This window comes from Trichoderma harzianum, assembly GCF_003025095.1.
Source record: "Trichoderma harzianum CBS 226.95 unplaced genomic scaffold M431scaffold_2, whole genome shotgun sequence".
Classification (NCBI taxonomy): domain Eukaryota; kingdom Fungi; phylum Ascomycota; class Sordariomycetes; order Hypocreales; family Hypocreaceae; genus Trichoderma; species Trichoderma harzianum.
Window position 1 is genome coordinate 1628338 of NW_020209250.1, and position 21130 is coordinate 1649467.

The 21130-nt window shown below is 52.4% G+C and overlaps 8 protein-coding genes across 8 annotated transcripts; 4 read left to right on the forward strand and 4 right to left on the reverse strand.

Moving 5' to 3' along the window:
• The first annotated feature begins 774 nt into the window (after window positions 1–774).
• Window positions 775–1551, forward strand: M431DRAFT_293406 (hypothetical protein). The gene has a single exon (XM_024914107.1). It carries the CDS (start codon window positions 1024–1026, stop codon window positions 1510–1512), a length of 489 nt encoding a protein of 162 aa, XP_024778705.1. The 5' UTR covers window positions 775–1023; the 3' UTR covers window positions 1513–1551.
• Window positions 1542–2006, reverse strand: M431DRAFT_293439 (hypothetical protein). Its single transcript, XM_024914108.1, has one exon. The coding sequence runs from the start codon at window positions 1875–1877 to the stop codon at window positions 1590–1592; it is 288 nt and encodes a 95-aa protein (XP_024778706.1). The 5' UTR covers window positions 1878–2006; the 3' UTR covers window positions 1542–1589.
• A 237-nt stretch (window positions 2007–2243) lies between these two features.
• Window positions 2244–2480, forward strand: M431DRAFT_490653 (hypothetical protein; the record flags this gene model as incomplete). Its single annotated transcript, XM_024916827.1, has 1 exon — window positions 2244–2480. One exon carries the CDS (start codon window positions 2244–2246, stop codon window positions 2478–2480), a length of 237 nt encoding a protein of 78 aa, XP_024778707.1.
• A 1346-nt stretch (window positions 2481–3826) lies between these two features.
• M431DRAFT_51592 (hypothetical protein) lies at window positions 3827–4184 on the reverse strand (the record flags this gene model as incomplete). Its single annotated transcript, XM_024920292.1, has 2 exons — window positions 3827–3901; window positions 4020–4184. Coding segments are annotated over 2 exons (240 nt in total), but the record flags the coding sequence as incomplete, so codon positions are not given.
• A 1286-nt stretch (window positions 4185–5470) lies between these two features.
• Window positions 5471–6630, reverse strand: M431DRAFT_293447 (hypothetical protein). The gene is made up of 2 exons (XM_024914109.1): window positions 6283–6630; window positions 5471–6173 (listed from the first exon to the last, which is right to left on the reverse strand). The coding sequence occupies exons 1-2, from the start codon at window positions 6489–6491 to the stop codon at window positions 5702–5704; spliced, it is 681 nt and encodes a 226-aa protein (XP_024778709.1). The 5' UTR covers window positions 6492–6630; the 3' UTR covers window positions 5471–5701.
• A 6136-nt stretch (window positions 6631–12766) lies between these two features.
• Window positions 12767–14495, forward strand: M431DRAFT_478161 (hypothetical protein; the record flags this gene model as incomplete). Its single annotated transcript, XM_024915643.1, has 2 exons — window positions 12767–13238; window positions 13366–14495. The coding sequence occupies 2 exons, from the start codon at window positions 12767–12769 to the stop codon at window positions 14493–14495; spliced, it is 1602 nt and encodes a 533-aa protein (XP_024778710.1).
• Window positions 14496–15856: 1361 nt separating this feature from the next.
• On the reverse strand, window positions 15857–16667 carry M431DRAFT_293465 (hypothetical protein). Its single transcript, XM_024914110.1, has one exon. It carries the CDS (start codon window positions 16516–16518, stop codon window positions 15949–15951), a length of 570 nt encoding a protein of 189 aa, XP_024778711.1. The 5' UTR covers window positions 16519–16667; the 3' UTR covers window positions 15857–15948.
• A 1412-nt stretch (window positions 16668–18079) lies between these two features.
• M431DRAFT_75938 (hypothetical protein) lies at window positions 18080–20503 on the forward strand (the record flags this gene model as incomplete). The annotated part of the gene is made up of 2 exons (XM_024922408.1): window positions 18080–18232; window positions 18299–20503. 2 exons carry the CDS (start codon window positions 18080–18082, stop codon window positions 20501–20503), a joined length of 2358 nt encoding a protein of 785 aa, XP_024778712.1.
• Window positions 20504–21130: the final 627 nt, after the last annotated feature.

Genomic DNA, 21130 nt, shown 5'->3' on the forward strand with positions numbered 1-21130 from the left:
GGAGCCTAAAAGCGGGTCCCGGCGCCGGAGCGCGAGAATTTCGGTCAAGCTCTGCCCGCCGGTCTTCCGGCCTACCCTACACGCAGATGGAGCAATCCATAATCATCTCCATTGGGCTTCTGACGTGGCCGCCGAAGGTGGAGGAGAGCCGGCAGCATCGTGCGGGACATGCGGTGAAGGACCGTCCATTGTGCCGTTTACCAGTAGTGACGTGTGCAACTTCAAGACGCTACAGGCTTGCTCGCATGCGTTGGAATGGCCGCACTAGGAATTGCTTCTCCCAGATCCGACGGCAGCTAAGATCACGATGCTTGACATACTCGTGCGAGGACAACACCAACGGTGATACAGTGATACAAACACACCCTAAAAGCAGGGCACGGGCCCTTGCAGCCTCACGGACACGGCGTCTCGAGTCCGCCTCTGTCTGAGGGCATGAACTCGGCGTACGAGCGGACGGCATCGCATCGGAAACATTGAGACAATGACAAAAGTTACCCAGACACGGCATCGTATGTAGGGAGAACTTTGCATTGTCACATCCCCGCTGCGCTGCAATGCCCAAGACCCCTCCTCCCTTAGGGCCCGAAATCCCACATCACCAATCAGCCAACCGCAATGGCACTGGTCAAGCCAATGTCGTATCGCTTAATTCGTAGAAGGCTCTTATTCAACATTCACATCACAGGCGGCAAAAGGCACAGTCGCCTCGTCAATTAGACAAGTGACATACGCGGCTCGCTAGCCGTTGTGACAACCAAGCCACAAAGAAGAAAGGAAATGAGGAGAAGAGGGGAGAAAAAGAAAAGAAAAACAAGGGAGTCAGACCACTTGGCCGTTGAAGTGTTGGTCGTACATACCATCAGATGCAGAAGAAGCAAAGTTTTTCCTGTTTCAGGCCTCAACCAACCAAAAGAGAAATTCGCATGTGCTCCAAGCGCATAGGATGAGTTAACATGACAGCTTCCCCATAATATCGCCCACAGGTCTCACGGGCCAAAACTAAAAAGCATTGACTTGATCATGCACGTTGCATGTACGCAAGTCCTCTGCAGGAATATAGGCCCAACCGGCCATTCGCAGTGCGCTTCCCCGACCTCCAGAGTGGCAAAATTGCAAATGCAAGGCAGGTTTCTTTTTTATTACTCGCAAGTTCGGATTGGCCCGATCCGCAAGTACAGAGGCAATCACATCGTAAGACGCACGGGAGGCTGCCCACGTTATCAGGTGCTAGTGTCCAAGTGTAGAGGTGATCAAGATCTGTGTCCCCTCGCATCTTACCCCTCCAGCCCAACGGCTGGCTATGAGAATGCCGCCTGTCTCATGCGGTTGCACAACAACACCCGTCAATGGCGGCCATTACATGGCATCAGTGTTGGGGGGGAGGAAATACCGTGGTGTCGTGGACCTATGTATTTCCCATCAGCACAGTGCACAACGATGGAATCAGGCAGTATACTGAGCAGAGGATCCAAACTATACAATTTGGCTGAATCAACCGTCTTACTCTGAGCCGTGTCTGAAAAGGCAACAATCGCATGTCTGAGCTTATCCTCCGCTGACATCGGTCGAGATGCATGGGCCTATTTTTATTTTGCCGTACTGTTCTTATTGTCCATCATCTTCGTACTCCGTAGTCTCCCTTCATTTCTCGAATCGACTGACGAGATGCCATTAGCCCCATCTCTTGCACTAGAGTGGTCCTGAAGTGATCTTATGCCTACAGTCCACGTCTTACCGCGTGAGCCGATTAAAAAAAAAAAAAAAGAGACGCCAGAAAAGACGAAACAGATAAAAGGGACTGCAGCTTGTACTGTAGTGTGGTGTCGCATTGGAACAGGAGCGGCTAAGCAATGCTCTGCGGGCAACTCAAACATTGGTCATTTCCACCACGCATGATCCGCATTCATGGCGCCGGCTCCCGCCCTTGGATACGGGAGGAAACGCAACAAACTATAACGCCACACAGGCATGAGGGGACCAAAAAAAGATAGAAAGAATCGCGAGGCAAACAAGAGATGTCAGAAGTCATAAGCTGTGCTCCTTAGCTTGCTTTAGCTCAACATTGGGATTTGTTCCTTGTCTCAGCTGCTATTAGGGCGGCACGCTATATTGAAGCATCTCATATTAGTGACATGTCGGAATCAAGGACGCGTGTCATATCTTCTGTGGATGGAGGACAATCAGAAAAAGCAACTCGGAGAAGAGGAGGGACAGAAAAAAGAAAGAAAAAAAGGCAAAGAATGGATGTACATCATGCTTCCCGCTGGTTCACGCTTGTTAGGCGATCCGCGAGACACTACCGCAGTCGGGACTCATCATACAAGAGTCTATATTTGCAAGTAGAAGTGGCAAGAATTGGCATCAGAATCACAGTCACAATGACATTCAGCACAACACACGGAGTGCCGCTCGCCACCGGATGCCGTCAAGTCATTCGCAAGCCGGTCCGTGCTCGTATTGATGTCCGTGCTAGGTAATCCAGCGGGCATCGGTAATTGTTCACGAAGCACAGTGACACTTCCGAGAAAGGGCGCCGGGAGACTCGTGCACAGCCATTGCTTTTCTTTCCCTTCCAGTTCAGCTGGACCACTCGGCTGCGCTGCCGCGCGGTGCCTCTGAAATGAACAGTCCACCCAGAGCTCAGCCACTGCTTGAGGCGAGAATTCCATCGCCAAATATTCCGGAGCGATATTATCAGTGTAATTTTAGAGAACCACCAAGCCGTTAGCTGCTGGTCTCAGTCATGACACCTTGATGGAGACCGGACTTCGTATAAGCCTCAATATCTGGAGATCCACCGCTGAAATGGTAACTTGTCAGGTTTTTTCTAATTTCCACAACACCCGGTCCGAGGGCCCATCAGAGTGAAAATAGAATATTGAATGACATTCGTCAAGTGGATTAGAGCAATTCGCAAGATTGACTTCACCTGAGTGTTTCTATTTTGGAAAGCAAGAGGACGGGGGCAAAGAAAAAAAAGAGAGAGGAACGGCAGAAGTGAAACATTGCGGCCCGCAGGTACATGAGTGATGTAACATATCAAAGCATCCGGTCTCCGTACGGCATGCGGCGTGCAAGCACTCCGTAGTTGCGGGAAGTAATACAGTACAGTAGTTGGATTTTCGTCGTCCGTAATTCGTAGCAATAGCCCGAGTAGTCGATCGGCCATGCATGAACACTCCTGTGTCTGATGCCTGTCCGCGGACCTAAATTGCCGCTCTCTCACAGACCGCATTCCGCACTTTGCAGTCAACGGCCCCAATCGTCTGATCATGTCACTGGCGCCGCATACTAACTAGTATGTACATGCTCGCACGCCATGAAGCTCGGGGCGAGCCTCCTCGAGTTCCGTACGAAGCGGCGGCGTTAGCAGCACAGAGTACTCCGCGGCGGTAGCACAAGATGTGCTGAGACATTGTGTACTACCGAACGTCGGCAGGGTAGCATCGAACGACTGCCGGCAGAGGCATGGGGCGCCTGTGCCAGCGAATGCCAGCACGAGTAGAGGCACTACCCGCGTGTGGCATTACTAGCGATACTGCTGCCAGCAGCAAAGCCGACTTGACCGATAGCGGCTGTCCTATCTGGCGCCATTTCATTGCCGCGGAATCGCCTGTTGGAGTCGCGAGCAAGCATGACCGCCACTGTACAAGTAGAACCTTGCTTGGGCATTCTGGAATCGCCGACGAAGCAGGCGCGATATTGAGGCCGGGAATGGATACAGAAATGGATACGCCATACCGCCGTACCACCTTCCGGGACCTTCGGTTCCAGTGTTGAGGGCCTGGCACAGCGAGGACGAATACCGGGGAACAATGGCTGGATGGAAGCTGGATTTGTGGGCCATGAGACCTTCCAGAAGCTCCATGGGCTTGGGTTGCGGAATGCCCAATTGGCTCTCTGCCCAAGCCCTTGCTGGTTAAGTCGTACCTGCGCTAGCCCGGGGGATGCCCTGGCTAGTCTTTGCCAGCAAATATCTCTCCACTGGTCGCTTAATATGGCACAGCGCATTCTACCATGGTCCTGGTAGCGGGTCGGCCATAGGCAGCGAACAACCGAAGCATTGAGCCCTTTTCCCCCTCCCAAGAGATGGGCCCCCGTGCCGGCATGAAATGTCGATATGCCGTGAGGATACAGCAACGCGGTCTGTTAAGATGAAGCCATGCTGAAACATTTGGCAAGTGGCGAAACGGATGGTCAAATGCCAAAAGAAAGCGCGGTGACGAAGCTAGCCGTAAAAGGGCCGTGCCGTTCCCACGAAGATGACAGTGATTATGGTTGCATTGGAGAGCATGAAGACCTCTTTGGGCAATAGTAGTTCGTGTTTTGTACCTGTCAACCAAAGGGCATTTCGTGCAAGTTACAGCGCCCAGGATTGGCGGATGTCAGCCAACAACCTCTAATTCGTCTTCGACTTTTGGAAGAGGGGAAGCGAAGGACGGAGAGAAGACTGGCAATGTTCTACCCGGTGGACCTCGAGACAAATTGGCTGGGCATGGTAGTGCCATGGCCAAGTAGAAATCCGGGGAGCGGGTAGACCGCTAGGGTCCGGTGGCAAGGGCCATCTGATCCCGGTCGAGCAGGCCTCTATGGTATCAGGGCAAGATGCTGGCCACACGGCTGTGAATCCGGGCCGTTGCTAGCCCATGCGCATTGTACGAGTACAGTGAGCTCGTCCACCAGGGTCCTGGTCACTCTGATCTGAGAGATTAAGTCCTGACTCGTCCGCATCCGTCAAAGTCACTTGACATCGTCCCTAGAATTCGACGGTGTAAAAGGCGGTGGCAAAATAGGTTCAGGTTTTTTTTTCTTCCCCTCTCTCGCTCTCGCGGCTGCGACCTCCGTGACCCGTAGTCGATATGATATTGCCTAGTACGAGTAGGCCTTGGGCGCACCCTACCGGACCAGGTATTATAGCATGCCTTACTCGTAGATGGAGCATATGGATGGCATACAGGTAAGTTATCTCGATTTACCGACCATGTTAGCGCCGTTTGCAATGACCGCCGACTCTTCTCCTGTCAAGGTTGGGGGATCTTCGTTCACCAGCGCTGTGAACATGCCTGTAGTCTTGTGTCGTTGGTTCGGCACAAAGGAGCAAGTTTCTGAGAGGCAATTTGGCTAAACATTAGACGAGTAAGGCGGTGGGTAGCTGTAAAACGCAACAACAGCAACAACCAGGCACTCGCACATAGGTGCATAACCAACAGTAAGACAGACCGCAGAGAGGATATCATACTGCAAAACGCCTTGCGGCGGGCAGAATGCTGCTGGCAGCGCCCATATATCAACCAATTAGAGCCGCAGGAGCGATCCAATCAGAGGAAAAGTTGGTGAGCATCCAACGTCTGCCCAGGTTAACGAGCTTCGCAGCAGACTATTGAGGCTGCCAATACCTAGTACCACGCCTGCAGCACTTACCGGTGTATCCCCTGTCAGTATGGAATATCTAACAGGTATTCGTGGGCTCTCGCTCGAGTCCGGGGCACGCTGTCGCATCCATCCGAAAACCAGTGACCAGTGCCACAGGTCGCCAGGGTCAATTGTTCGAGTCAAGAAGACGGTCTGCCAGCAGGACTCGCAACAGTTACGCCGGGACCCTGGCCCTTCATCTGAGGCCGTGTGCCAGTAGTGCGATCTATCGTTTGCAGATGCCAGAGACATTCGCCTAGCAAGGGTGGTGCCGAAATCTTTTTTCTCAGGCGGTGGACGGCTGCCGGTTCCGCGAATTTTTGGCGAGGAGGCAAAAAAAGCCTTTTCCCGCGCAACCTGTCAAATCACCGCCATCCTGGCTACTGGCGGTGTCGATGGCCGCTCGGCTCAAGGGCCGTTCAATTGAGTGCAGCGGTAAGCACTCCGTACGAGTGCTGCATCTCTGAGATTCAACCCGGCCGGGGGGGGGACGACAAAGACATCGAAGAGTCGGTGGCCGTGCAGAACGGCGGATTGAGGATCGGTGGGCCTTTTGCGAATGAACACGCGTTGGTGCTCGTACAGGTACTTGTGAAATCATCTTGCCTACCCGAAGCACTACAGCAATTAGGCTATTAGCTCTGGAGCTCAAGTTTGCGGAGGCGGCAGCGACGCTTGGCTGTAACGGCGGCGCCTCTTGTGCTGTGAACGGCAAGGCGATGAGCTGACCATGTTGACTGACTGGCGGGTGGAGAGACCTGATGCTGGTTAAGCCCGGGGAGTGATGGTGATGCAGCGTGCATTGCACAAGTCCCAAGTAGCCCAGGTGCTAGTGCAGGACTGGAGTTGCACAAGAGGGATCCATACCTGGACTGGCATATGTACTCTGTACTGCGGACTGCAGCAGAGTCCCGCGCGCGGGTGATGTGGCAGCTACTCGTACAGCACCGACTACCTGTCGGGGAAGGCCCTACCCCCCGGCCATGATCCAAGGCGGAAAGAGCCCTGGAAGCTGTGGACGGTACCTGCATACAACGGGCTCCAGCGGGTTCCAGTGGCCGCATTGGTTCCTGCATGGCTGCGTCTGCAGTGGCGGTCTCTTCGCACTGCAGTGAGTGACCAGGGTCAATGTTTGATGGCTAGAGCCTTAGCAATTGGTGGGGGCCGCTGTCCAGTCACGGCGGCGGGTTATGCATGCGCGGGCTGATATGTTGGAATCCGTGGGACCAATGCAAGCGCAAATGTGATGTGTACTTATATTCGATGCCACGATTAATGACCCTTGCCGCAGGCAGTTTTATTCGCCAGCCGCTTTGTCGGTCAACCAGTGCTGGATGGCTGGGCACCAAGCCGCATGCTGGTGCGTTGCCATGGTGCCAGGCACTCTACTTGCCACTCACACTTGCGCACTCAATCACTCGAATCACACACACCTCGTTGGATGCATTCGGTGGCTCATCAAATTACTCGGTCGACGGAGTGGCGGTTGGCGTTAATCAGTGACCGGCACAATGTCGGTACGGAGCGGAGCGTCGCCTTCTTTCATTTAGCAACACGGGGTCTAGCTCCCTCTTGGGCGTAGCATCTCCCTTCCAACGGCGCGGCGCAGAGACGGGCCAGCGATAGTGGCTCGACTTGGGGCGATCCGTTGGCTTCGTTGTGCCTGATCGTTTGACGCTGTTTCCTGTTGTGGCTAGAGCTTCATCATGACGGACTGCACTTGTGTTTGGCGCGTGCTCCCCAGGTGCTCTTCATTGTCCCGTTTCGTCAACACGTGCTGCTCAAGTCGGATGTGCAGATAATGGAGAATCATCCCATAATTTCATAGCATCAGCGAGTTCTGCCGGAGTGTTCGCTTATTCGAGTTTGTCGGTGAAGAGCACAAACACATTATGGAGCAGCAAAGACTTCGTATTACCTTATGGCCCGGGCCCGCCGTTTCCAGGACCCAGAGTTAGGTACGTGGATTCTTTCCGAGAGTTGGAGGTGCTGCATTGGCTGCCGCTGGGGGTGCAGATACTTCGTGCTTGTACAGCGCAGAGGTACCTTACCTACATGCCTGGGTACTAATCGATAAGAGACGACGAGACGAGACGAGACGAGACGAGACGAGAAAGAGAAAAAAGACGCCGCCTCTTGTCCCCTGTCGCTTGTACAGCTATAGTTCAAGGGTCTGTGCAGCTGGTTAATGCATTTTCCATTCTCGACTCGTTATGCAGCGCTAGAGTTTCAGATTAGACCGCAGCCAATAGGACCGCTGCCACCAGCCCAGCATCTGGCATAGGTCTGTTTACATTAGCGACGGTGGCAGCCAATGCTTGCATCGCGTGTGTGATGATCGGTGGATGTGCAGGCACAAGATTACGAGTACTTTGTACTTTGTACCCAGGCAACCAAGTCACCAACACCGCTCCAAAGCACCGCCTTGGATGAAACCCTCCACATGCGGAAGAGCCTGTACATCACATCACACACCGCACGCAGGATGCTGACGACTCTTGCCCCATGGGATATCACATGCTAGGCGGTGCTGGCTTACCCGGTATACAAGTTGGGAAATTGGAATCAATATCATCAACAACACGCAATCAATGGCAAGTGCCCTTTGGTACGGAGTACTGAGAGCAAAGATTCCTTCCTTCCGGGTAAGGACTATCATGGTCAATTCAATTCACTAGCCTATCCTGGCTATCATCGCTTCCAGAGACATTCTTCCTTTGTCTTGCCTCATTCGTAACCACTAATATCGAGTAGCGGATCCCCGCAAGCATCTATCTCAGCCAGTGTCCACCGCAAGCTACAGACTACAACCTTGGCTGATACCGATAGCAGAAATAGACGCCTGTGCTAACATGAAAGCCACATAGCTAGTCGCCGGTGATGCGTTCTCGTACTGCAGCCCTTCCCCAGGTGTCCAAAGTCCGGGAATGGGGCCAAATGGCTGGCACGGCGTTTTGACTAGCGTTACATGGCCTGGATGGAAGGATACCGCAACTTATTTTGCAAATTGAAACCTCTTCCCACCATCTCACGACACACCGTTAGATGTCGACTGAAGTGGTGGCGGCATATGCCTGCTGTCTGGCAATAGTACGGGGGAATAGCTGCATCCAACAGCCTATCGGACGTTTACCAGGCCTCGCTTAAGGTACACCGTAAAAAAGAAAAGCGGGGACCTGCCTGGCAGCGCACATTCTTGTAATTGCGGTGACACTTTTTCCTTCCTTCGAAGCTCTAGGTTTTCCACACGAGCACGTGCAGAGGTACTACTTACAACCGTTGAACCGTTGCAATCAGACAAAAGGCACCACGAAATTGAATGCGGGTAGATGTTTCTAGTAGAGGTGCCCCATATGATTAGAGCCGAGGATGGTGCTTGATTTTGGGTGCCATTCCCCTCTTTGCCGCACCTCTAGGCATAGTACATATGACTCGCCTTCAACAACCATGATGGCCATGGTGAAACTGACGATTCTCAAAGGCTCGACGTACGGTAAAAGCTACCGGGCCTGGAGAGCTGGGCTCCGTACGGAGTACAGTAGTGCTCTCAGTAGCTTAGCGGGCCGGAGAAGCCACCGTCGACGGCCGTGGCTCGATTCTCAGCCCAGGCGATGGGTAGCCTGGAGCCCCAATGGGGCATTTTGCGGGAACGCGCGGGGCCACCAGGCGATAGCGAGCGCGGTTCTACGTTGGCCGTCCTGGAGAGGCAAGTTGGAGAAGCTTCACCGGAATCTTTGGTCGAGGCGGTATACAGCCTGGGAGGGAGGTGTTGACAACGCAACGCGGCTTGCAGCCGGGGGTGGACGGCATGGGGATGCTACGGTACTCCATGCAGTGAGGAATTAACGAGAAAACAAGAAAAAAAAAGAAAAGAAAAAAGAAAGGAAAGGTAAAAAGGGAGAAGAGACAAGAGACAAGAAAAAAAAAGCAAAAAACGCAAATACGGGCTTTTTAGTTTTGCAAGCGGGGATGCATCTCGTTTCACCCGCGAGACAGTTGCCACATCTGCCGTATTTTCCTTTCCTTTCTTATTTTGTTTTGCTTGTGCGTGATTCCCTCCGGCAAAGTCTGGTTATCTAGACCTACTATCTAATAAACACTTATGATTTTTTCCCACCTCAGTCCATGCGTTTCGTATTTGGTCTTGTATGTGCCTCTCTGGTGGCTATTGGCTGTGGGCTACTGTCCTGGCTAGTACTAGCGCGCAGCACCACAAGCAAGTTGACACAAACAAAAAGTGTCTCCATGCATAAGCATTACGGAGCACATACGAACAGACTATGAAACAGATGACGAAAAAGCCCTTGGTCTTCACAAGTTCAGGTGGAGACGGGCTATTCTTGTACGAGGTAGCACTACCCGCACTAAGCAGCATCCAAGACATAAAAATAATCCACTCATGCAGCCCGCTCCTCTTGGATTGTGATCGACGCGCTAGGCCTGGTTCTGGCAATTGGCTAATATGTCAGATCAAGTTTGACTGAGCTGCCCGTTGATGACCACCGTAAGACGAGATCAGTTGAGTCTGTGTGTATGAAAGCAGCAGAGAATGCTGATAGTACCGCCACTACTGAATAGGTTTTGCCGTGGACTAAGGTATGAACTACTTGGACCTTGTGTGACGACTGCTGGATATGTGCTAGCGCGAGAAGAGGACACAAACACATGCATCGCACATTCTGACCTGACAAACACACCATCAAACAGCCTGGGCGGCAACATGCCCAAACAGCTTTTTGGCCCTCTGCAGTGGATGCGACATCCGCCCTCCGGCCGGCCAATCTGGGATCCGCGTTTGACGTCTTTGCCTCCGAGATGTGAGTTTCCCACTTCCTGGCTAGTGACTGACGGCTTGGTTTCAACTAGCAGGTCGAATGACTTACAACCACTGGACAGACGGGCAGCGTGATTGATGGCTGAGCGCATCGCCCATCAGGATATCATGTGCCTTGCAGCGGTGGAGTTTTCTCGAGGTCTCGTAGGTGTGACGCCAGAGAATCGAGGTCCAATGGCTGTGCACACTCGAGGTGTGCGTCAGTGTGCAGAGCTGAGACGGCGGCTTTTTGTGCAAGCTGGGTCATCAAGTTGATACTAGCACACGCTGTATCCTATCACGACACGGCATTCTGCAGGGCTTGTGACGCGCTCTTGTGTGCCCGTGCCCGGCTGTGAGTGGCCAGCGCCGAAAAATGGCGCGCACAGAGCGAGCCTGTCAACAAGAACAGCGAGCCTCGGGGCTAACAGTAGCACTGTATTTAGTGGTGGTGGTACTTGTTAGTGGTGGTTAGCGGGTTGGCGCCGGCGCAATCACCGCAGGCGAGCCGGCATTCTTGTTGACTGACGCTGATTTCATAGGTGGCCTCTCGACGCTCGAGTGTGCGTAGCATCAGCAACGAATGGACGAGCAAACTTGGACGAACGCCATGGGGGCCAGGAATCGGCATAGATTGGAGCATTGCAGCATTTGCGCCTTGAGAGGTGCTGTGACCCAATCAGCAGCTGAGCCGCCGTGCAGATGTCATTGTGAGGCATCCATCTCTCTTTGTCCATTCTTGGATCCGGCTTTCAGTATTGGAGGGATGGATGCCGTCTTTTTTTCTTCTTCTTCTTCACTCTTGTCTCTATCTCTCTATGGACGCCCCCCCTCCCTCCCCTCCATCTCCAATGTGATATGCGCGCGACTACCACAAGCCAGAGGGAAACCAAAAAGAAAAAGAAAATAAAAAACGAGACAAAAGAGACCACAAAGCGGACGGCACCGCCAGCAATTGGCTCGGCTCACAGTGGCTTTTCGTAACCCAAGCCCAGTGGAGAGAGAAGCGCTGCGCTGTGCCAGTCGCGGTGCATCCGAGAGGTGGCGGCGTGTCTCTGTCATTATGCTTGTTCCTCGCAAAAAGCCGTGCCTGTATCTGTGTGGACGGATGCACTTCGTATGTTACGCTCGTATGGACTGGTAAGCCCACAATCCAGAATTAGAAGGGTGGCTGCGCCATGCTCGCCCGCCGGTTTGACTCAAACCGGGCCAGTCAGTCATCACGGTACAAACGCCCAATGCCAAATGGCGAATGGCGACCATCCATGCGCACGTTGGTGCTGCCATACGGACGGCCGTTGGCATTGCATTAATCTGCCATGCTATCAAATGTACTATTACTCGTGCTAGTCAACGCCAGCAGCAAGAAAACAGAGGCTCTCTTTGATGCTATACTGCAAGTGGTACTATTACCTCTTGTGCTAGTACGAGGACCAAGCAGGACCTGTCGTCGTGTTACATGTATGAGTACCTTGGTTAGGCCCACCGGCGTTGTACCCACCTCAACTCGACTCGACTCGACTCGGCTTGGGGGCTTCATGAATTGGCAGCTTTTTTTGTCAACTTCCCACTTTGGAGCCCTCTTTGTACAGTTGTACTCATACTACCAGCATCACCGTCAAAGCCGCACCCTTGTCGCTTCTTAGGCTGGCCGTTAGCCTGGCACTAGGTACGTACCGCCTCCACGGACTCGACAGATGGACTCGACCAGGATCACTGGTGCTAGCAGGAGACCCATGTCAACCTCTGGAGTTGGGTCTCTCTCAAGGTTCACACACCCCTGGCCGTCCCAGACATCCCAGACAACCCTGGACTCGCACACCACTCGCCCCAGACACCTCACGGACGACAGGGGCCAGGGAGGAAGCCTGTCCCGTCATGTCCGCGCAACGGATCCTGGCTCTTGGCCAGGTCGAGTGAGACAAGTGGAAGTGGACAAGGCCTGCGTGGAGGCGACGGAGCGTTCCCACTCTGGTGGGCTCTCTTGCCTATCGGTCGATTTGCTCGTCGATGATCTTGGGCTTCATCGTCCTACTTATCCTGCCACGGCCCCCCGCCGTTACCATCAACTCATCCATATGATCGGCCACCCTTGAGCTTGTATATCTTGTTGTTTTATACCCTCCATTCTCCCTTCTTTTGCGACTTCGTCTCCATCGGAAACTCGTTATATTTCTTCGAGATTCCTTCCCTTCTTTTGCTCGAACATTCGCAACCATCACCTCATCCCTCCCACCATCGCAACAGTCTAATAGTTAATCACTACTACCAAGACTACCATCCATTCTTTGCACCGGATCTGAAGGACGACCTAACGAAGAACCAACCACTCTTTACGTGCCTCACCAATTGCCTGGGCAATTGTATAATACGGAATACAACTTATACAATAACTATAACGTTTAATAACTAAATACTCTATTCGAAGCCACCGCAAGCTCTTCTCTCACGAGGTTAGACAAGCAAGCCAAAAAAGAACACCACTGTTACAGAGGACATGTTCAAGAGCTGACACATTCCTTGGCTCAGCAGAATACAATGGACGGCATGATGTCTCAAGCTATGGGACAGCAGGCGTTCTACTTCTACAACCAAGAGCACAAGATGGCTCCCCGACAACTCGTTTTCGCACAGCAGATGGCCGCCTTCCAGATGGTGCCTACACTACCTCCCACTCCCATGTACTCGCGACCAAACTCCTCCTGCTCACAGCCCCCGACCCTGTACAGCAACGGTCCTTCAGTCATGACTCCCACAAGCACACCTCCTCTGTCCCGGAAGCCCATGCTGCTGGACACCGAGTTTGGCGACAACCCTTACTTCCCCTCTACACCTCCTCTGTCCGCCTCTGGAAGCGCCATGGGCAGCCCCAAGGCATGTGACATGCTGCAGACTCCCATGAACCCCATGTTCTCCGGTCTGGAGGGCATGGTCGTCAAGGACAACATCGATGCCACCGAGAGCCTCGTCCTGGACTGGGCCAGCATTGCTTCTCCACCCTTGTCGCCTGGTAAGTGATTCTGAAATTAATTTCCGCGTCGAATATTCCTTTCGCCGTTCCAAATTTAAAAAAAGAAACGGAAAAGACGCTTTAATGAATACTGGGGCGGGGCAAAAGGCTAATCCACATTGGGCAGTGTACCTTCAATCTCAGGCTAGCAAGGTGCCTTCGCTTACCTCAAGCCCGAGCGACATGCTATCCACAACAGCTTCATGCCCTTCTCTGTCTCCCTCGCCAACTCCCTACGCGCGGTCCGTCACTTCTGAGCATGATGTTGACTTCTGCGATCCCCGCAACCTGACCGTCTCTGTTGGCTCCAACCCCACCCTGGCTCCGGAGTTTACCCTGCTGGCTGAGGACATCAAGGGCGAGCACATGCCCGCCGCCGCTGCCCAGCCAACCTTTGACTTCAACCCAGTGCTGCCCAGCGGTCTGCCGACCTTTGAGGACTTCTCTGACCTCGAGTCGGAAGCCGACTTCAGCAACCTCGTCAACCTCGGCGAGATCAACCCTGTGGACATTTCCCGCCCCCGAGCCTGCACCGGCTCTTCTGTTGTGTCCCTGGGCCACGGCAGCTTCATTGGCGACGAGGAGCTGAGCTTCGACGACAGCGAGACCTTCCAGTTCCCTTCTCTGCCTAGCCCGACTTCCTCCATTGACCTCTCAGACGTCCACCAGGACAAGAGACAGAAGAAGGACCGCAAGGACGTCAAGCCCATCATGAACGCCGCTGCTGGCGGTTCTCAGTCTGGCAACGAGCAGATTGGCGCCACTGAGGCTGCCTCTGCCGCTTCAGACTCCAATGCCTCTTCTGCTTCTGATGAGCCTTCTTCCTCCATGCCCGCCCCCACCAACCGCCGCGGTCGCAAGCAGTCACTGACCGAGGACCCTTCCAAGACCTTCGTCTGTGATCTCTGCAACCGACGCTTCCGTCGCCAGGAGCACCTCAAGCGACACTACCGCTCTCTCCACACCCAAGAGAAGCCTTTTGAGTGCAACGAGTGCGGTAAGAAGTTCTCTCGCAGCGACAACTTGGCTCAGCATGCCCGCACCCACGCTGGCGGTGCTATCGTCATGAACCTCATCGAGGACGGTTCCGACGTGCCTACCTATGATGCTGGCATGATGACTGGACCTGTAGGAGATGACTACAACACCTATGGAAAGGTCCTCTTCCAGATCGCATCTGAGATTCCTGGAAGCGCTAGCGAGCTCTCTTCAGAAGAGGGTGACCAGGGCAAGAAGAAGCGCAAGCGCTCGGATTAAATGGATAGCACCTGCTTTCACAGGTGGTCTATGACCATCTTTATACACGCCTGACATGATTCACTTTTATCACACACTTCTTGCTTCGCTTCGGCGCAAGCCCTATTTCTACACATACACTTTTGCTAGAGGAGGACATCGCACTATACAGGGAAAAAGCTCAAGCGGATATGATTGCATTTTCAAACCTTCAGTTCTTGTATCGACTTGCAACATCATACTGATGATTATTATTTTTTACATATCGGGAAGACACTTCTCGATATTTCACAATTTTTGCATCATGACAAAAAGTTCGACAGAGGCTCGAACTCGGAAGAGGAATTCTCGGACATGATTTTGTTTGTTTTGGCGCGCATGGCGGACTATTAGATTTCTTACTTTTTATATCTGGCGGAAACAACGACGGTATGCTAATCAGGTTGGCTGCCCCTCTTATTGCACACTTGGTGTGATAATCCATCGCGAGCGATGGCTGGAAAGGTCGTTTGCCATGGCGGGAATAACTGAAACATTAGAGAGGGCACTTGGGAAGCATTTAGGCCAGTGGGAGGATCGCACCGCCCTTCATTGGAGGTTGATTCCTTTTTCTTTTAGTACAAATATTTTTTTGTGCTGCTCATTCTTGTGGGCAAATGGGTTATGGCAGGGTGTGCGGGTCACATTTTTTAGAAGTTTTACTTGACGCTATGCCAACCAATAAGAAAAAACACTGTTGCTAATTAATACTGAATTGTGCCTTGAAGATGGTGACATGTTTGCCCTTGGCCAGTGAAGTGTTATGTGTGAACGTGGAGAAAGATATAGATTTTAGACTTGGGACTTGGGACATTTAGATATTTAGACTATAGAAGATAGAAGAAATTCACTTGTTGAACTGAACTGTTTTCTTGCCATCATGATGTTTACGACTATATAATTGTGGTGTTGATGTTTGTGTTACATGCAGACTACTGTGACTATCCCGCAGAACTTGGACCAACCATCACGTACATACGTACCATTGCGTGCTGGGATTTCACAGATAACGTTCTTACCACGCGGCTTGGCCATACCTGTATGAAACGAATGCCTCGCAGCATACGAGCTGTCCAACAACGTTCACTCGGCCGACAAGAGTTACGCTCTCAAGCCGTTTACCCGACAACCCCCATGAGACTCACCTGCAACAAACCAGACCCCAAACCCTCGACGCTCAAGGGGAGGGCATCCAAGGAGAGAAGGGGGGAGGGGGGAGGGGGGAATCGTTTTGACAGGTCTAATTTGTGACATCTCTCGTCTCGGACAGAACGGGTGAATGGAACGGCCAAAAGAACGTTCATGGAAGAAGTTGGCCGGCGAGAGTGGGGATTTGCGGCATTACTGTTGCTTTGCTTCTCCCTTATCTGGGGAGGGGAGGCAGCCGTATTGGGAACCCATGCCTGCCTGGTTCTCTCTAGGTGAGGCGTAGAGTTCAGCTCACATTTTGGTTTTCCTTCCATGGCGCTTCTATACATGTGGGGATGTATACTCTTCCTCTATTTGTTCTGCCTGGGGTGGAAGACAAGACCCTTGCCTCGAGTCTCCGGCCCCATTGCCGGTCAAGGGCCTGGTGGCACCGTTTGAGGTCGGTATTGGGGGTCCCTGCCAGGCACAAGTGCTTTGGGAAACGAGCAAAAAATCTCCTTCGTGGTGTGTTTGATCCATTCCGCGGGGACGCTACCTGGAGTTGCCAGAAATGTGAGCCGTCACATATTCGCTCCAGGATGGGCTGGCTCGGTGGCTTTCTTGGAGAGCGAGATAACGCTAGCCATGGCCTTTCTGTCCCCTTCGGCGTAGTACGAGTATGAAATGTACAGGCACGGAGCACGATACGTGCTGGCACAAGTAATCCGCGCCAACTCCATATCTGCGATGGAGCTAATCTCTCGCGCAATCTATCCGGGGCCCGGGTATGGCCCGTCTGGTCCGTTGAAGAAGGAACGTGCCTGGTCCAGGGAGCACTCTTTGGGAAACGCGGACGCCCTAATTTGGGAGGGATCATGACAAGAGAACCCCCCCAGTCGACAAAAGGTACATGGAGTAGCACGTACTAGACTACCGAACGGTCCCTGGACTAGCTCGAGCTGTGAGGCAGCTTCGAATTTAGGCATGGGGTGGCTCTCCGGAAGGTGGAAATGAAAAGAGTCAAGATGGACTACTCCATACTTGGACAGGCGAAAGCTTGGCCACGACCTTGACGAAAGCACCGGTGGCGTTCCCACGGTGGCGGCAAATTAATGAGAGGCGAAGCAATGGCTGCTATTTTGAGTGGTAATTAATTAACCTGACGGCGAGCCGGTCAATGGTCGGTGGTGAATTTGGGTACCTGGACCGTGGCGCTGGGCCTGCCAAGCGAAAAAGAACAATTCGTCGTCTCGACGCGAACAAGACGTGCAACACGTGCGCCCGTATTGGCTCCACAGGCAGAGAAGTACGGAGTTCGGAGTGTGTTCGTGGGCTGTACTCGTACGAGCATGTTCTCGGATCTAGCTGGAAGACGTCTTATGCCGAGACCTCTGCGGAGCCTTTTCCTTGGTGAACATCCTTCGAAGATTGTTCTCTGCGGGCGTTTTGCTAGACTCGGCCGATAGCAATCGCTCAACTTTCCCATCGTCAGCTCACCGGGCGAACACCATAAGCACCAATTGACCTTGTCTCCGTCCAAGCTTCCCTATGCTGTACAAGTACTAGCACTCTGGTACTATTTGCTAGCATGAAGCAGCCATGGTGTAACCTGGTATTTGGAGCAAATCAATGGATACCCCCCACAGAAGGCTAAAGGCCGTAGGCCAGGGCTTGAGGGCGTCTCTCATCACGGTGCCTGACTCAGTGCCTCATAGCAACGCGAGTAATAGTTTAATAGAGAGCGACTGCTAGCCTGCGCACGTGCTCTCATAGCAATCTGCCGTCTTTTTGGCCAGCGTATACTAACGCCGAGAGCGGGTGAAGCGTCGTGTTGGTGGTAGGGAAGATCGCCGTAACTATCGTAGCTTCGTGCGGAGTAGAACCACGCTGATGACGGAGGATGTGTCGTTAGTTTGCCAGCCATGATAGAGCCCTCTTTTGGCGTGCCTAGTGAAGAATATCTCCCCGAGCTGAATGAGTAGATTGTGGTAGTTTCCCTGCTAAGTATGTTAGCGTAAATGGCTTTATCTTCGAGTTGAGATTGGGGCTTGACGTGATGTACTCGTACGAGTCGCGGTTATCAGCGGGACGCTGTTGATCTACGACACTCCGCACGAATCAAAGGGAAATGGAATTCCAAAATGAGAGAAGACGTTCCATGCATGTCTTATCTAGCGTATTTACATAAAAAAGTATGATAGTAGTTAATATTCTTATGTGTGTTCGCTCAAGAGTATAATGATAATGCTGTTTGGTAAAATGGTGTAATGTTGGTGGAGTGTGTAGATGTGATAACAGTAAGGTGGACGAAAAAAAAAAAATACTCCGTGCTCTGGTAAGGCGCAAAAAAATGCACGTGAGATGCAAGATGCTCATTTTCCCACAACGTCGCAACGCCGCTGCAACTACGGGATTAAGTGTAAGCTCCTGAAAAAAAGATGACGTCCGAATCACTAAATGTCATTGCGCTTATTTCAGGAGGCAAAGACAGCTTCTTTAATCTGGTTCACTGCATCCGCCATGGGCATCGCATTGTGGCTCTGGCGAACTTGTTCCCTGCCGTGGATGGTGCCAACGAAGCTGTAGAGGATGTCCAATTCATCGACCCAGAGCAGCAGACTTCAAGAGCTACTGAAGATGAGAGCGCCCATGAGGAGGATCTGAATAGCTTCATGTATCAGACGGTTGGCCATGAGGTCATCCCGCTCTATGCAGCAGCAACAGGCATACCCCTCTATCGACAGCCTATCCGTGGCGGGGCACTACATCACGAACGGGACTATGATTATTCGTCTGGGGGGCAGAAGGCCGATGAGACAGAATCAATGCTGCTTCTGCTAAAGGCCATCAAAGCTCGCCACCCAGAGGCCAACGCTATCTGTTCCGGGGCCATCTTGTCAACTTACCAGCGCACTCGAGTCGAGTCTGTTGCGTTGAGACTTGGCCTCACCCCACTGGCATACCTCTGGAAGTATCCCGTTCTTCCATCTCCTGAGAATGAGGTTGCAGATGATGCTCAGTTACTGCGTGATATGGCTGTGGCCGGACTCGATGCTCGAATTATCAAGGTTGCAAGCGCCGGACTTGATGAAAGCCACCTATGGGAGCGAGTGTCGAGCACCGAAGGAGTACACCGAGTGAAGAGTGCTTTGAAGAAGTTTGGTGCTCCTCAAGGAGCTGCACTGGGCGAGGGAGGAGAGTTTGAAACGCTTGTCTTGGATGGGCCGGCTTGGCTGTTCAAGAAGAGAATATCTGTCCCCGAGGAAAGACGGCGAGTTGTCAACGAAGGAGGGGGCTCAGTTTGGTTGATGCTTCGGGGAGCTCAACTTCAAGAAAAAAACACAAATGTCGATGACGATGCGAGCCCAGAATCGTCTGTTAGGATTCCTGAATTATTTGATGTCAAATTTCATACCATCCTGAATACGGTCATGAGTGCAAAGTCGGCCGAGGGCAGCGGGAAAGAAGTCTCCGGAGCTCTCACACCACGAATTTTGGGCAAAGATTTCCCCACGACTTTGGAAGAAGATGACGACTTTCTTCGATTTTCTGTTCTAGCCAAGTCTTCTGCAGGTTGCATTTTGATTGAGGCAGAAATGCAGTCCATCGTTGGCCAAATTGACAGACTCCTTTCCTCCTCATCTCTTGATGCGGCCCAAATAATCAATACCACCATCATCCTTCGTCACATGGCAGACTTTCCAAAAATCAATACAGAGTATGGCAGGCTGTTTACAAGGCCAAACCCACCATCTCGAGTCACTATTTCGTGTGGCCACTTACTTCCATCTGGCTACAATGTCATGGTGTTCCTCACGGTCCCGAAATCAGGGGTAAATTCGCATAGAAATGGGCTCCATGTTCAGTCCCGGTCGTACTGGGCACCGGCGAATATTGGCCCATATAGCCAGGCTATTGACGTTGCTTTAACAGCAAAAGCAGAGGCCAGCAGTCTTCGGGGCATCTACATTGCCGGCCAGATCCCCCTTATCCCCTCTTCGATGGTTCTGCCGCCTCCATCGAATGTCAGTCATGGTATGCAGATTGTCCTCTCGTTACAACATCTCTGGCGAATTGGGCTTGAGATGAAAGTCCAGCTTTGGACAAGCGCGGTAGCCTACTTTGCCAAATCATCATCGCCCGATGAAATGAAACGCAACGCCCAAGCAGCCGGCCTTGCGTGGAAGCTCGCTCATGGCTCACCAGAAGATGATGAAGATGATGGAAATGAGCTGGACCCTTGGGATCTGAAGTACAACTTTCAACACATGACACTGGCGGGCGATGAACAGAAGACTCGCGCACGACTGCCTGACTGGACAATTTTTACGCTGAGACAGCAGAACGAGCCGGAATCGTGCATCCCTCCCGTCTTCGCGGTCGAAGTGGAAGAGCTTCCTCGACAGTCTACGGTGGAGTGGCATGCTCATGTTGGCCTATCGCAAATCGAGGAGAGCAGTGTAGAGATTATCTATCATCCAGAAACTCCATCGTCCTGCTGGAGGGCATGGCATGTATTCATTCGGTCTCCGAAGGCTACATTGGTGTATACAACTCTAGCCCATGTCCCGTCACGGGATCACAACAGCACCGATTGGGAAGCTCTGCAAAAGGAACTCTCAGCCTCATATGCGGGCTCAGTTCGGGCCCTCGGGCTGACGCCTCCAGTGCCCTCTCCAACCCCTCACCTGGCCTATGTAGAGGTCACCAGCGTCACATCCCTGTGGTCGGATGTCGGCGATGCTGGGCCGTCGGTGCCTTTTGCGATGGTTCCGTGCCATACAATCTGGTCCGCCAAGGGAGAAAAGATAAAATGCGTGGCGATATATAAAACGGTTCTTGGACTGCCTCTGAACGAATAAATAAATAAAAAAAAAAGAAGAGTTTCCAATGATTGTGTCGCCAATGGCACTTGCTGTCTGTTGGAGTCTTTCGTGAAGTCTTGCACCGAGAGCCCCGACGAGCCGACGACCATGGCATGCAACCACCACCAGAGTACACAATGGCATATGGACCCATTGCCTGTCAGGCGATCTGCCGGCCAAGATACGATCTTCTCTATATCTGGATCTGCGGGCAACACTAAGAGTTCCTTGTGACTTCTTAGTTGGAACTCCTCAGGCTCTCTGAGCAGCGTGGTGTTTGATTCAACCTGCCTTACAATGCCGTTGACAACCCACAAAATATGAACCGTGTGTTCATATCATCATCGATGTGACGGAAGAGACTTGCAAGGCTGAAGCCAAAGCGACGCCTCTAGTATTTACTACCATAGCTATATTTCTCTGGTATCTGCTACCATGACGCTCGTCCACAATGACGCAGCGGCGGCTGGGATCGCGGCGCTGCGGATCTCGCTCTTCATTTTAGCTGACGGAGACCAAGTGGCCACTCACGACTGCTGTGGGCGAACTACGCCTTGCTTGTACATGAACTTAGCTATGCCGCGCGGGAGCCAATTTATTTTCTTTTAATTCCTCTTCCTGCTC

Coding starts and splice junctions, on each gene's coding strand:
- M431DRAFT_293447 (XM_024914109.1), bottom strand. CDS start 6,491: ATGCAGGAACCAATGCGGCCACTGGAACCCGCTGGAGCCCGTTGTATG. Junction 6,174..6,282: donor GAGTACATATGCCAGTCCAG/GTATGGATCCCT, acceptor AACCAGCATCAG/GTCTCTCCACCCGCCAGTCA.
- M431DRAFT_293439 (XM_024914108.1), bottom strand. CDS start 1,877: ATGTTTGAGTTGCCCGCAGAGCATTGCTTAGCCGCTCCTGTTCCAATG.
- M431DRAFT_293406 (XM_024914107.1), top strand. CDS start 1,024: ATGCACGTTGCATGTACGCAAGTCCTCTGCAGGAATATAGGCCCAACC.
- M431DRAFT_293465 (XM_024914110.1), bottom strand. CDS start 16,518: ATGATCCCTCCCAAATTAGGGCGTCCGCGTTTCCCAAAGAGTGCTCCC.